A 16,077-nucleotide genomic window follows, 5' to 3' on the forward strand; every position below is an offset into this window, starting at 1 on the left:
GATTGATTCAGTGACTGGGATAATTGGGATGGGAGTGTCGGAGACGGTGCGATTGGCACAGGACAGAGCGGAGTTTAGGGCTGTCGTACATAGGGTCGCTATGAGTCATAGGCGATTCGACGGCACATAACAACAACAACACATTCTTTTTATGTGTGTACCGTCAAATTGGATCTGACTGGTACAGGAGGCGATTGTTCCTCCTTCTTCAGCAGAACATCTGGTGGATTTGAACCGCGTACCTCTGGGAATGCAGTGCAGTTTCCTACCACTAGGCCACCAGAGCTCACCCTCTGATAGGTTTTTAAAGGCAGTAAATCAGACAGAAGGAGATTGTCCAACTTTCTCCCATGGAGCAGCTAGTGGGTTTAACACTTTCCTTTTGACTTGCAGTACAACTCCTTACCACTAAGTCATCAGAGCTCTACAAAAAGCCCCTAAAAATCATACTGCTATCAAGTTTATTCTGTCTTGTAATAATCTTACAGAGCAGAGTAAAACTGCACATAGGGTTTCCAATGCTGTAAGTCTTTTTACTGTTCACGGAACTATTTATTGGCTTGCCCCAGGTGGCAGGCCAATCCTTGTGAACACGGAAAATGTTAGTCAAAGGTATACTCTCCTGGGTTCACAAGGGCTGCAGCTTGGACCTCCAGGCAGCAAGATCATAAGGGGACACTGGCCAGGGTAGCCCTAAAGCAAATCAGAGAGGTCCATAAGATCAACTCCACTCGATGTTCTTATCCTCTTCAGTTAAGTCTGGTGTGTCAATGACAAGGCCAATGCCAATGGTCCAGTTGCTGTCTCACAGGGTGAAATGCTGGCCCTTTTCCAAGATCATTGGTTGTCTTAAAATCAAGGTGAGCTTGAGGTCCTCTCCAGGCATGGCAAGCTCCTTCCCAGGGGGTAAGATGACACGACAAGCCATGTCCCAAGTCAAGGAGAACATGACAGGCATGAAGTGGGATACAAAAGGCGTGGCAGCCACATTCCTCTTTGCTAAGGATGTAAACCTGGGCCTCAACCTTCTGGTTGGGCTGGATGGAGCCTGACTTGGCCATGACCAAGACTCGCCTCAGATCCTCCCTCTTCAAGCTTCACACCAGGGCCCCAAGATTACCACTTGCCTCTGCTCTATCCAGGTACTTGTGAAACATCTCAATGCCTGTCACCACAGTGTCAATGTTCTTGCTGTGTCCCAGGAACTCACACTCTTCTCCCTCCTTCAAGATGCCACGCTCCAGAGTAACTGTCACTACCGAGCCGCGGCCAGGGATCGAATAAACGGACTCTACAGGTAGAAGGAAAGTCTTCTCCAGGTGCCTGAGTCGGTACTGGGATGTGAGTGTCCACAGCATCCAGAAGCTTCTGCACTGACTTCAGGTCTGGCTCAGGGTCACGTTGCTCAAGGGCACATAGGGCAGAGCCTATGATAACCGGAGTCTCGTCCCCTTTGTAGCCAAACTCAGTGAGCAGCTCTCAGATTTCCAATTAACCAAGCTCTATCATCTCAGACTCTTGGATAGCATCTGTTTTGTTCACATACACAACAATGTGCTCAACCCCAATCTGTTTGGCCAGGACTCAGTGCTCTCAGGTCTCGGGGCATGGGGCCATCGTTGGCTGCCACCACCAAGATGCAGCCATCAGGGGGAGCTGTGCCTGTGATCATATTCTTTACATAGTCCGCGTGTCCAGGGCAGTCGGTGTGGGCATGGTGGCGGGCGGCCGTGCTGGACTCCACATGAACCACACTGATCGTGATCCTGAGTGCCCGCTCTCCAGGGCACTGTCAATCTCCTCGTACTTAAACTTGGCTCTGCCACCCTCTGCTAGAATCTTGGTGATGGCCGCAGTCAACGTGGTCTTGCCCTGGTCCACATGGCCGATGGTATCCACGTCCACATGGGGCTTGTCGGACACATAGGTCTTCTTGGCTTTAACAGCCAGGCCATGGCACAAGATGGGTAGTGCCGGGACCTTTGGCAGCCACAACAGACCTTGCAGTAGAGCAGCTGAGCCGGTGCTGAGACCACTGAAGTGAGGTGTTGCACGCAGCGGGGTTGTGGCAGCCATCGCGATGGTGCAGGCATCCCTCCAACGCTGTAAGTCTTTGTGGAAGCACACTGGCATATCTTCTTTCAAAATTTGAGCTGCAGATATTTTAGTTAACAGCCAAATGCTTTAACCACTGCACCAGCTGCACTTCTATATTTCATTTAGTATGGAAAAACAAAAACACAAAAACCTGAGGCCTGGTTTTTAATTGTTTTTGGTCAAATATTCTTCTAAGTGGCATAGCTCTGGTGTGTACACTTGCCATACAGAGGTAACTCGTGGTTGCTGTGAAGCTGAACACTGTGACACTGATGTGTCAAATATAATGTTTACCTATGGTGGACAGTGTTTGGTGGAGCTTCCCAATCAAAACAAGCTTGGAGGCAAACTCTGGTGGCCTAGTGACAAGAAGCTGCACTGCAATCCCAGAGGTTCAAATCCACCAGATGCTCTGCTGGAGAAGGAGAGACAATCTCCTCCTGTACAAGTCACACTCTCTCTCTCTCACACACACACACACACCCTCCTCCTAAATTAAAACAAGCTTGGAAGCAGGAGTGACATCCATTCTGAAATAGCTTGCCTCCGGAAACCCTATAGACTTGGAGAAATGATGAAAGTTATACAAGTGTTCAGGTCTTTCATTCTTAAGGTTGCGGTAAGTCGTCTATGACTCGACTGCACTTAACAACAACATTCTGCTTGTAGTTTTGTTGTTACATACTGGTGAGTTGGAAACAACTCATAGCTGACCTTTCAGTGGGTTTTCAGAGGCAGAAAATCACCTGAGAGAAGACTGTCCATCTTTCTCCCACAGAGAGCTGGTGGGTTTGAACCATCTACTTTGGGGTTGGCAGGACAGCTCCTTTGCCACTAAACCACCAAGCTACCAAACCATAAACCTGGGAATAAACCAAGACTACATCTATCTGAAGAAAGGAGTGCCCTTTTCTTTCTTCAAAGATGCCTTCTCCACCTTAGGAGCTATCAAGCTGCAGAAAGGATACCTTTTTCTAATTCTCACGTGGATGAAATCTCAGGTCTACAACACAACAGGGAAAAAGCAAGTCACAGAAATACTCATGATTCCATGACTATAAAGAAAACTACAGGAATGAGAAGCAAATTTCAGGATATTGGTAACCTTTAACCAAAGAGAGAAGAAAATATGATCAGGGATCAGAACATAGACAGGGCTTTTTAAAGGCTTTGTTGCTTAAACTGGGTGAAAGGTATACAGTGGTTCAATAATCATATTCAGTATTTCATGAAGAAGATGACATATTCTCTGTCCTCAAAAGGCTAAACTCTAGTGGAGTTAATCAACAATGTCTATAAGCATAAGATATGTTTTTATAAAAGTAGTACAGACTAAGTTTTTAAAAGTTCTAAGCAATTTGAGGAATGAATAGTTGCTTACATTGGTTTTAAGACTACAGTTATAATAGCTTAAGGATAATTGTTTTGAAAAAGGTCATACAAAACTTAATATTTTGTTACTTTTGATAAAGAAAATGCAGAAAGAAGTACAAATGGATGTGTAAAGTATCACAATGTATCAAAATGAAACCTGGGAAAAACCTTCAATATGTTACTACATGGACTGATAAAACAATACAGGAATGGTTTTTCATTTTACCTCCCAATATAACAATTAGTAGGAAAAGAGAAGGAAAGGCTGGGCTGAGGAAACCAATCACTTGCTCAAAAATCTAAAGTTTAAATATCATCTGGGTTTAAAAACTTCTCTTTAATAAAATGCTAACAACAGTTGTGATATTTAAGTATAATATGTCCCCATCTACATTTATAGAATTGTCTAGGTATGCAAATACATGTCAGTGCATTTTTAAAGAGTCTGCACTAGAAGACAGATGAGAAGCTGGAGAAAGAAATTAAAAAGGGGGAAATTTTAAGGTCTTCACTCAAATCTCACATATTATATGACTGCTGAAAATACAATTTCTACAAAACTGTAGACCTATTATGTTAATAAGCCATGTTTCTTCTATATCCCTTTTATCTCATTTTATTTAGTTAAAATATAATAATTTTTAAATCAGTCTGTTTAAAACGCAGGAAGTATCTTCAATTTTCTTTTCATTGAGAGAGCAGGGTAATTTTTAACCTTTCACATTAAAAATAAGAAGATTCTTATGAAAAAACAAATATAAATAAGCTCCTACTGTGGAACGACCAAACCCATAATGATCTCGTGTAATTAATAAGTTACCACTGAAGCTATAGCTTTCAATCAGTACAAAGTGCAGGCACATTCATAAATATAATATTAACTTTTTTTTTTACTCAAAAATCACAGAATAGAGTTTTGAAGTAGATTAGTGAGAATATGAGTAATTTCAAATTTTTCTCATAAATGAAACTATTTTAAAAGAAAAATGATCTTTTAAAAATCAAATTAATATTCTTTACTATAAAGTACAAATTTCAGCCTATAAATTTCAGCCTTTAAGTAAAATATAAACCAACAGCAAGATCATACATAAACATACAATTTTAAAATTCAATCAAAGAGAAGCAAAAGAAAGAAAAAATTGTTTGGCTTGTTCATTTCATCTTCTAAAAAAAACATATCAATACTGAACTTACAACTGCTTATTAGTATTTTATGATCCAAGTTCTTACACTACAATGTAAAATTCTTCCACTTAAAATCTACATAATCAATTTAATATAATTAGAAGAATTAACAATTATTTATGCCTCTGTTCTATATCCAAAAATGGGGTGGGTCATAAAATGCCCTGTGATGTAGCGGCTCTACTGTTCAAAATGTATTTCCCAGGCCACTGCCCTTCACTTTGCCATTGGTTAAGCATATGCTTCATCTATCCAAGGGAACTGGCTGGTTTTGCCATACTACCAAGTTTAAAGGCAAAAATCTCAAAAATTCACAGTAATAACATTTTATAATTTCATTAGTCCATTTTATCTTCCAGTGAGAGTACTTTATAATTTCCTAAAGTATGTTAATGTGCATTATACTTATGGATTTTCTAACAATATATTTTGTCTGTATACATGAGGTAAATAAAATGCGAGTCAGTGTTTGAACTCTTTTATACACTGTTAAATTTAATTTGCTAATAGTTTATAGAAATTTTTACTTCTACACTCATGACTGAAATAGACCTATAATTTTTCTCTCTTAAAATGTTTTATTGCTTTAAGTATCAGAATTATCCCAACTTAAGAGAGTGAACTAGGAAACAATTCCCCTTTTTCTGTTGTCTAGAAAAATCTATACAAAATTGAAATATCTTTTTATTAAAGAAACCATCTTTAAAACAATTAAAGACTAATGCTCACTAAGTGAAAATAGTTTTCTTTTTACCCTGCTCCAAATTCTTTAACAGTCACACGATAATTTAAGCTAATTATTTCTTGAATCAGTCTTGATAAGTTTTTCTAGGAATTAATCTATCCATTCCCTCAGGAATGTGGACCAAATATTTACAACTTTTCAAGATTTTATCTGAATTAAAACCAGCAATCATGTACCGTAAGAGTATAAAACATCTTCTTATCTTTGTTATTTTCAGTAAGAAAATTGAGTCTTGTAATAGCTCTAAAAGTAACTGGAAATATCCACACTATAACAAAATTATAACTCCTACTTTAAACAAATAAAAGTACCTATGTATATACTGCAGGCACCACTTACCACCAGAAACAGGGGCATCCATGAAAACTCCTCCCATTTTTTCAACTTCTTTAGCCAATTCTTTTGCAACTGCAGGATCAATAGTGCTGGAATCTATTAATAATGAGCCTTTCTTCACATTCCTAAATATATTAATAAGAAGATTTATTGTCTACAACTGTCAACAAATACTTCATATACCTATAGACTCAGAATCTACTAAAATGTGGTCAGGTATCAAGGAAGTCTTTGTTTTAGTATTAAAAACATGCTTTGCTAACTAACACCAGTTGAAAAGTCTCACTTTCCAATCGATCATCAAATTTAAAAAACTCACTGCCATAGAGTCGGACCCTCAAATGGGTTTTCAGAGTAAACCTAAATTCTTTCAAACAAATAATAATAAAAAAAAATCTATTAAAACACATTACATAAATTCTAGTTACAAGTGAAGTACATACTTATATAATGAAAAGCTAAGGTACAAGCAATCTAAAGCATCTGTTAACTTTAAAAGGGCTATTTGATAGGATCTAAATTTGTAAAGTATTTGGGTCTTACAAAGTAGTTTCTTTATCTTTAGCAAATAGTATTATATTTCAACTAGGTAGAATAAACATAAGCAATCGAAATTATGTAATTTGTTTCATGGTAGCATATTACTCTTAAACTACAAATTTTCAAAGACAAAATAAGGCATTAAACAAACAGAGAAGAATATAAACAAATGAGCCTGAAAATTTTATAACCAGATTAAGGCTTTTTGTTCTTTTCCATTTACTACTTCCCTTAACTTTTACATCTACACACATACACATATAAATCATATATATACATATTATTTATATATAATAAAAACACTGCTTTTATACACATGTATGGAAGCCGTCTTTCATCACATATTTTACATCAATATATAAATGGCATTTCTGTAGTAAAGTATTTTTTGTTTGTACTGTAGTTTGGACTATATACTCAGAGCATTTCTTCATAATCTATAAGTAATACCTATCTTCAAGGACTAAGAATCTGATATCAATCTTATTTATTTAAAGAGAGACAGCTAACTTTTACTTCAAAATTCTCAAAGTTCTTATTACAGATTTAATAATGCAGAAGACATATATTCATTATTACATTTGGGGAAATGAACTGAAATATAAATACAGAAAGGAAGGGCAAAGATTACAGAAAATAGAAGTAAAACCTTACTATAGAGAAAAGTACAATACAGACAATTGTAACAACAATTTCAATTTTAAATATTAATTGATCTGGTTCAAATACTTGAATCTGTACCACAGGGGGGAAAGGGCACACTCAATGGATAGAATTTTACCATATATAACCTAAAACACTTAAATTTACCAGCCTTCTATGATATTAATCTTTTAGGAATCTTAAATATTTACAACAACTGAGAAATTATCTCAAAAATCACATATATACTGAGATTGGAAAATAATCTGGAGAATATAAAGATCCACCCATGAGAAGCAAATTACAGTTCATGGTAAAGCTATACCCTACCCTTTCAAAGCGCATCCTAGCAAGACTCAACTAGTAGCCCGTTACCATATTCCTCGGTCAACAATATGAGAAAAATGCAGTTCTGTAGCTTCACACAAGTTTTTAGGGACTTCTATGAGACAGAGAAAGGCCATAATTGGAAAAGACGAGGTAAAGAGGCAGCTAGGCCTTCTCAGGACCACACACTGTGGGCCTGTGGGTTCCATCCAAAATAAGTGTTTTCAACCTTCCCTGGAATCTAAACATTTATCTTATCAGTTTTCTGCCTAACATCTAAGTGTCTTTTGCTTCCAAGCTTGTTAGTTTTCCAAAACAACTCAATTTTCAAAACCCTCAAATTCCATGTACTACTCTCATGAAATTAAACACTTACTTTCTTTTTAAGTTTTATAGGTCTACAGGAACTACAAATTGGTTCAAGCGCTTTGCTGAAATTCAACAACAAAACAAATTCAGAAAAGAAACCAGTAAGAACAGAAAATTAGGTCAGGAACTCAACCAGTGAGGCTGACATAATCCCAAGGGTTTGACAAGAGCACCAACCAACCACGAGACTTTAAGAACAAAGAAAGAGACTGGCTGAAAATCTTTGTCCTAAAGCATATCTTACTTTAAAAAGCTACTGGTAAGCCTTTAATCTGGACTTTTCCTAATTTCTCTCTAAAGAAAAACTAAGCCAAAGGATATATAATAATTGTATTGTATAGTAAATGCTCAGAAGGCCAGAATGTGTAGGAGGGAAGCTTCAGAGAAGGAAACTGTCTACTAAGAGAAAGAGCAAAAGAGAAGCAGCAGTAAGCTATATTTGGTCAAAGGCATAGTTTTTTTTTTTTAAGAAACATCTCTCTGAGGCATCAAGAAAGGCCCCCTCAGCCCGGGTAGTGGTGCTCTGGAGGAGCGTTAAGAAATGCCCAGGCCCTTCATTATTAGACTCCAAACTATTCAATCCCTAGGTTACTTTTAAAAACCCAGACACCAGCCTTGTGCTTCAGCACCTTAAGATAGAAAACTTAAGCGGCCCAGAGACTGCCCAAGGCAGGCTCAGAGAATTTCAACTCTCACAAGATTCACTGTCTAATAAAATATTAAATAACAGTGCTGTTTCCAAAGTATTTTATTTTTCATAGAAACATTTTCCTGAATTTCTATAACTCATACATTTAAAATGCAAGCTTTCAAAATCTATTAAAAAGGTTACCAGGGAAGGTGTAAGTTTCATGCAGTAGAGTTAAAGCAAAGAAACAGGAGAGGAAAAAATGTATTGCAGAAAGTGGGCTAGTAGAAGAATAGCACAGTTACAAACTTAGGTTTGGTAAAAACACAAATTCTTTGTATTAAGAAACAAACCGCACCACTCACCTTAAGAAATAAGAAAACTGTAGGGAAAGTATAACAAATACATTGACATTTTCTAAGAGTTCTAACAGATATAAAATTCATGAACCGTCATAACAATATCCACAGTTGAGAAATACATACTTTAGAATTCCATTTGCTCCAGAATAAACTTCTAATGCATTCATACTGCTGGGAAGCATTGTAATAATTCTGTCAGCCTTTTCAGCTACATCTGCTGGGGAAGACACTACCTTTAAAAAAGAAACAGTAAAGGTCTATTATTTAAATTGAAAGGTAAGGTGCTTCTAGAGGAAAAGGCGGACTCTACGCATACCTGCTATGCATGAGAAAGCTGGACAATTATTACAGATGATAGAAGGGGAGTTGCTGTCTGAGCTGTGGTGCTGGAGAAGAGTATATTGACTATACCATGGACTGCTAGGTGAACAAAGAGATTCATCCTGGAGAGGGTGAAGCCAGGCTGCTCCTTGGAGGCAAGGATTCTGAAGCTTTATCTGACATATTTTGGACATGTTGCAAGGTGGAACCAGTCCTTGGAGAGGGACGTCATGTTTGGGAGGGTGGAGGGACAGCATAGGTGGGGAAGACTCTCAATAAGATGGATTGAGTTAGTGACTAGGGTAATGACGTAGGTGTGTCAGAGACAATAAGATTGGCAAGGGATAGAGCAGGGTTTAGAGCTGTTGTACACAGGGCCGTTATGAGTCACAGGCGATTTGACGGCACATAACAACAAAAACCAAGGAGGGACCAGTGTTTGGGGAGGAACATCATTCTTGGGAGGGCAGAGGGAGAGTGTGAGAGAGGAAGATCCTCGATGAGATGGACTGATTCAGTGACTGGGGTAATGGGGGTAGGTGTGTTAGAGACAATAATTAAGATTGGCACAGAATAGAGCAGAGTTTAGGGCTGTTGTACATACATAGGGTCGCTATGAGTCAGAGGCAACTTGATAGCACATAACAATAACCTTTTAGGGAGCTCTAGTGCCTTACCATTGTAAGGAGTTTGCTGGCAACCCAAAGGCAGGAGGTTTGAATCCACCAGCTACTCCGTGGGAGAAAGACAGGCAAGCTCCTTTCACATGTTTTATTGCCTCTGAACATCTGCTGAAGGGTCAGCTATGATTCAGTTCTGACTTGATGGTACACAACAACAACCTACAGCATGATCAATTCAAACTCAGCTCACTGTCACTGAGCCCAATCCAACTTACAGCTGACTCTCCAGCAGGTTTTCTGAGGCCATAGATCACAAGAGTGGAGACTGCTTGTTTTTTCCCCAAGGAGCAGCTGGTGGATTTGAACTGCTGGAGAAGCTCCACCTTCGGGTTAGCAGCATCACTTCCTATGGACGACACCACCAGAGCTCTGAACAGCATATCAGGGAATAAAAACTGGTGCTTGTATCCAAACGATCAAAAAAGAAAAAAGTTTACTGCCTAAAAGAGTTCATTTTTTATACACACAGATGCTGTTTCTATGGAATCAAATCTACTCTAAAAAGCATGGAAGGAGCTGAGGGAAGAAGGGCAAAACTCAACAGTCTTGGGAACAGACACACTTCTCATGGATTCCTCAAGGTTTTTTTCCTCAGGGGTTTGTTTGTTTGTTTGGGGTTTTTTTTACAGTAAAAGGTTTTTTTTCCATTGTTGTACATTTTCTTCCCCTATTTCTTTGCTTCTCCCCCAGCTCACTCTGCAATGCTTGTTCCAGATTGTTGTATATACTGTTGTATGTGTGTGTGTGTGTATATATATATATATATTGTTATATATATTGCCTAATCACATATTCCTTTCAGACAGTTCTTCCTCCCATCTGCTCTAATGCAGTGTTCATTATCACTCTTTCCCCATTACCCCCTCAACTCCCCATGTCTATTCTATTTTATAATAGTGGTATTATTATGCAGTGTTTGCCCTTTTGTGACTGAGATATTTCACTAAGCATAATGTCCTTGAGGCCATGTTATGTAATGTTTGAGTTCACTGTTTTTCAATGCTGTGTAATATTCCATTGTGTGAATGTGCCATAGTTTTCCTATCCATATGTTTTTGATGGAAACTTGGATTGCTTCTGTCTCTTTGCTAGTGTGAATAACTCATCAATATAGGTGTATATCCAGTTTATTTCTTAAACAGCATATTTTTTTAGTATACATTTTCACTAAAGGAGTCAGTCACAAGTGACTTAGTGGCAAGAAAATCCCCAGGCAAAATATCTCAAGCCCAAATCACCATTGTCTTCCACTATTTATTTTCAGACCTAGAGCTCTGGTGGTCTAGTGGCAAGTAGTTGTGCTGCCAACCCAAAGGCATCGGGTTCATATCCACCAGCTGTTCTGTGGAAGAAGATGGGCAGTCTCCACCTGAGCAATTTACAGCTTCTGAAAACCTCTTGAAGGGTCAGCCATGAGTCAGTTCCAACTCAAAAAGCATGTAACAACTTTTTTTTTTTTTGTAACAACATTTTTCAAACCAAGTGTGGGAGGTGGGAAACACAAACCAAAAACAAGCTAATCCTGTATCGGAAGAGATCAGGACTAGAATTCTGAGAAGACTGTGGTACAAACATGGCAGCAACCCCAATCACAAAACACGAAGAAAAGCAATTAGAAGCGCACAGTCATTCCTGTAAGACTTTAAAACTAGGAGACAAGAGGATCACAGCTGGAAATGCCAATTTGAAAAAGATAAAGACAAGTTTCCTAAGTTTCTTGTAAGAATTAGCTCTGCTGAAAGTGTTATATTTAATAGTGAGCTCAGAGAATTAACACCCTGTAAAACTGTAATGTCTTGGCTCCAAAAAAAAATTTAAAAAATCAGAAAACACACACATGTACAAACTGGGAATAAGGGCTTATTCAAGAGAACAAAACAAAAACCCAACCAAATCTAACACAATCAAGTTGGTTCAAACTCATAGCAATGCTATTCTCTACAAACCACACTAATGAGTTAGTGGTAAGGGGACGCACTGCCAACCAACCCAGAGGCACGCAGTTTGAATCCACCAGCTGCTCTGGGGCAACCTCCTCCCATGTGATTTACGACCTCTGAAAGTCCAGTAGAGGGTAGTCTATGTTTCAGTTCTGACTCAACAGTACATTGACAACAAACACAGTGACCCTACAGGACTGCGAAGTGCCCCCAAGGTTTCCAAGGCTGTAATTGTGGAAGCAGATCGTCACACCTTTTTTTTCCTGTGGAGTACATGGTGGGTTTAACTTTCAAAACTTTTGGCCAACCACCTTCACCACTTTGCTACCAGGGCAACTAGAGAACAAGAGGAATAAAGAGAAATCATATTTACAGAAGGCTGAATATGAACAAATGGGGGAAATATAATAGAACAAAGCTAATCAAGGCCATGGAAGTAAAGGTACATACAAAGGATCCAGATGAGGGCAATCCTGCGGTGACTGTAGTGAGTGCCACCAGGAAGGGGCACAGTGTGAACGACCAGTACTCACCTGGAAGTCATTTATGCACAACAGGCATCAGGCTTACTCTCATTTGAACTCATTTCCATTTCAAGAATGATTGTGAGCATATTGTAAAGGAAGGTTGGTTGTTCTGTCAACCCTCAATTCTTATCTCTCTACGAGTGCACACATGCCTGGGTACATGTAGTCTTATTTACACCTTCACCTTCCTCAACTTAAGACTTTCTCGCAAATATACAGTTTGATAAACCTAGCTGGCCAGTTACCAAAAAAAAGGTAGTCAGAGGAAATGAGGGAGTTCATTCCTTGACTCAAATTCTCCTATAATAGAATCCATTGCCCCAGTAGTGCCAAAAGCTCCTTGAAAGTATTTAAATTCTTCGTCTAAACAAGACAAAGGAAAATCAATTGAAGGTTCATCTATGGAATGATTCATGTATATATTAGAAACAGAACAAATTTTCAGTTTACCAGAAAATGTGAAGCATCTTAGGTATGGGAAGCCTTCTGGTTTTCATGTGGAATAAGTTTATATGACATTTTCATTTTGGCTTTGATGTGCATTTAAGGAAAGTGAAAGAATGGGAAGCAAATATAGCATATGACCTAAATAGTATGATTTGGAAATACTTACATTTCAATTTTCCATAAGGGACAGCAGTTTTTAAATCGAGTTTTAGGTAAAAATAGTTTTAACATAAAGCAATTTCATAGGTTTTTTTAAAATTTCAAACAATCAAGTACCTTAGCACTTAGTATAAAAGGTAGGGAAACACATAAAAATTACCAGATCCTAAAACAATTAAGGAAACTACTTTTTGAAACCTCATTAGGAGGATAATGAAGCACCATCAAGTCCTCAATGAGGTATCTTCAACATGTAAATTTTAATATTCAATGGGTTTTTGCCACAGATAAGGCAACTCCAAACAGAAATTTGAAAACAAAACAAACAAAAAAAACCCAACCAAGAACAAAACAGGTTGAGTTTTATTGTTGCTATTCACTTGGTTTTTTCTGTTAGGGTCTTAAATATATACATATATATCCCACAAGAATTTTCCCTTTACTCAAAAGCCAAGGTTAAAAAGAAGCAACGATTTAAAACAAACAAACAAACAAACAAAAAAACAAAACAAAAAAACCTCAAGGAAAAAAGCTTAGTAAGATGACAAAAGAAGAGAAAGTTGTTAGAGGCATAATTCTCTGCTTCTAGGCTGTATCAAAAGTAAAAGTTCTTCTAAGAGTTCCATCTATTCTTTTCTTACAAATGGAAAGTAAATACAATGCAAAATAATAAAATAATGGCATGACTCTCAGTGGTTCTTCTGTCAAAGTTCAACTCCATCTTTTTAGACCCTTGTTGTTGTTTTTTTGTTTGTTTTTTAGCCGAATTAACAAAGTTTATTTCGAGTTCGAACCCGGGCTCCCACATGCTGACACAGCAGCATCCAGCCGAGAGCCTAGACCCTTGTTTTTGTTACTACTGCCACTGAGTTGCCTGCAACTCTTAACAACCCTATGTACCATTAGTTCTGAGTCCTGCCTTATCCTGAGCCAATTTCATCATCTCCGACAGACCTAATCCCATTGTTCCTGTCACTGACTCAATCTATCTCATACTGGGTCTTCCTCTCCTATGCTGTCCCTCTGCTCTTCCAAGCATGAAATCCTCCAAGGACTGGTCCCTCTGGCCATGTGCCCAAAAGTATATGAGACGGAGCTTCGAAATCCTTGCCTCCAAGGAGCAGCTTGCTTACACCCTCTCCAGGACAGACCTGTTCTCCTGGCAATCCATAGTATGTTCAACACTCTTCTCCAGCATCACAACTCAAAGGCATCGATTCTTCTCTCATCCTTAATCATTGTCCAGCTCTCTGACACAGCACAAGTAATTGCAAAGAACATGGCCTGTTTCAAGCATACCTTCGTCTCCAGACTGACAGCATTGCTCTTGAGTACTCTAGAGAGGTCCCTCCCTGACAACAAACCTTCCCAATGCAATTTATCTTTTGATTTCCTAACTGCGCCAAGAGTGTTAATTTAGACCTTTAGAGATCATATTAAGTTATGAAGGCTAAGTCAGTTTCAGAAGACACTTCTATTAAATGAAATTAGATTCTATATAGATTATTCCTTCAAAGGAGCCCTGAGGGACACCAACAATTAGCACACCTATCTAAGGTTACTTCAAAAGTCCAAGCTTCTCATGCTCCGGGAACTGGCAATGCCAAGCAATGCACGTGCCAAGATCACACAGTGATCAACAGCTCCCTGCATCTCCATCCTCTGTTTCATCTTCACCATGGGTTACCAGCGTACTGCTACCCTTTTGTATGAAGCTACATAGTGCCTCTATAACAGAAATACCACAAGTCAATGGTTTTAACAAACAGAAATTCTCTCACAATTTAGGAGGCTAAAAGTTTGTATTCAGGACACAATCTGTATAGGAAAGTATTTGTGTTTTCTCTTTCTCTCTCTCTCTTTCTGTTGTCTCTGAAAAAAAGATCCTATTCATCATTCAACATCTGCTTACCAACATTCCTTATGTGTTATTGCACTAGGTCCCTGATCTAGGAGGTTCTTAGCACAAGGACTCTGATCTAAATGATGCATGCTACTAAAAGCTCTTCTTTTTTGGTGGTACCAAGATGCTTCCTATTTTACTTGATTCTCTGTCATCTCTTGTAAGGTAAAAAGTAACGTAGGCCACAACCCAGGAAATTCCTCCTACATCAGATCTTGAGTATAGGTGTCACATCCATTCCTTGGCTTGTCAGATCAGGGAGGATCATTACATAATTGCTACATTACATAACTACATCACTGTCAAAGCCCTAAGTATTAAAGCCCAGCCAAGTTGATACACATTTTAGGGACACACAATTCAATTCCTGATAACCTCTGGTTATAAAGGAAAGAAATATCAAACATACAAATTCTGAAACGTGTGTGCACTCACACACACATGCACATGGTGGAACATCACCACTGTTCTGGCCACTACTTTATATGTAATGAGGATATACACCTAGTATGCTATATTAACAGTCTAATTTGCAACACAGAAGACGTGCTTGGACTAACAGAAATGTGTGTTCAGCTACTGAACAGCCTTATCTTCAATATAATAACTTTAAGACTTTTAAATAATTGCTAAAACTTAGCCACAACTCAAAAACTAGAGAAAAAACCCAAATCTTATTACCAGTCTTGCACTAATTTCAAACACCTTTACAAATTCAACTGTCCACAGTCACTTCCATTACATTAGCTAATAGAACAGATAAGCAATGGGAGCATAGTCCAGTGAAAAGAACACTTATTTGGGGGGTCAGAGAGACTCATGATACGTTCCAGCTCAGCCACTAAGTTATGTGTGATTTTGTGCAAATTACTTAACATCTATCTCTAGCTTTTAATCTGGAAAAATAGTGATCCAGGGAGTTTCTAACTCCTGAGTAAACAGGAAATTTAGGCAAAAAAATTTCCCATACTCAGTAACAAGAAATCCAATAGAAACATGCCTCCAAATTTTCAATTGATTGCTCAGCAATGGATTAACCAGGCCTTTCTTCCCAATTGTCTCTGGGTGAACCTGCAACCTTTCCGTTAGCAGCTGAATGAGTTAACCTTCTATACCACTATCAGGGGTTAAATTGCATCCCTTAACATTTACATATAAAGTATATACGTATAAATATATATAATTAACTATATAATGTGGAAACTATGCCATGATTCCTAATGATCTGATATGGCAAATAGTTGTAAAATTATTCATAACGGAATGCTACCGTCCTTAAACTCAACAATGCCCTATTTGGATGGAAGGGAGTTCCCCTAACATGTTCTCTAATATTTTATCTCACTATACATAAAAATGTTGTTCTTCAGTTCCTTGAGCTTAAGATATGCTGAGCAGTGCGGCCCTTTTGATTTTCTGACTCCAACTCCTTGCACATTTCATTGTAATATTTTGCTTTGTCATCCCGTGCTGCCTTTTGAAATCTTCT

The 16,077-nt window shown here is 38.3% G+C and overlaps 1 protein-coding gene and 1 pseudogene across 1 annotated transcript in view; both read right to left on the reverse strand.

Moving 5' to 3' along the window:
* The window catches only part of LOC102846312 (3-hydroxyisobutyrate dehydrogenase, mitochondrial-like), a 184,545-nt gene that overhangs the window by 131,218 nt on the left and 37,250 nt on the right, over positions 1 to 16,077 (reverse strand). The window contains exons 3-4 of the mRNA XM_006896117.1: positions 8,732 to 8,841; positions 5,744 to 5,865 (exon numbers count right to left, since the gene is read on the reverse strand). Coding sequence (XP_006896179.1) covers positions 5,744 to 5,865; positions 8,732 to 8,841 — 232 coding nt within the window. The remainder of the gene's footprint in view (positions 1 to 5,743; positions 5,866 to 8,731; positions 8,842 to 16,077) is intronic.
* On the reverse strand, positions 722 to 2,076 carry LOC102845901 (annotated as a pseudogene).

Source organism: Elephantulus edwardii, unplaced genomic scaffold (genome assembly GCF_000299155.1).
Source record: "Elephantulus edwardii isolate Elephantulus edwardi_28Jun2011 unplaced genomic scaffold, EleEdw1.0 scaffold00182, whole genome shotgun sequence".
NCBI classification, from domain to species: domain Eukaryota; kingdom Metazoa; phylum Chordata; class Mammalia; order Macroscelidea; family Macroscelididae; genus Elephantulus; species Elephantulus edwardii.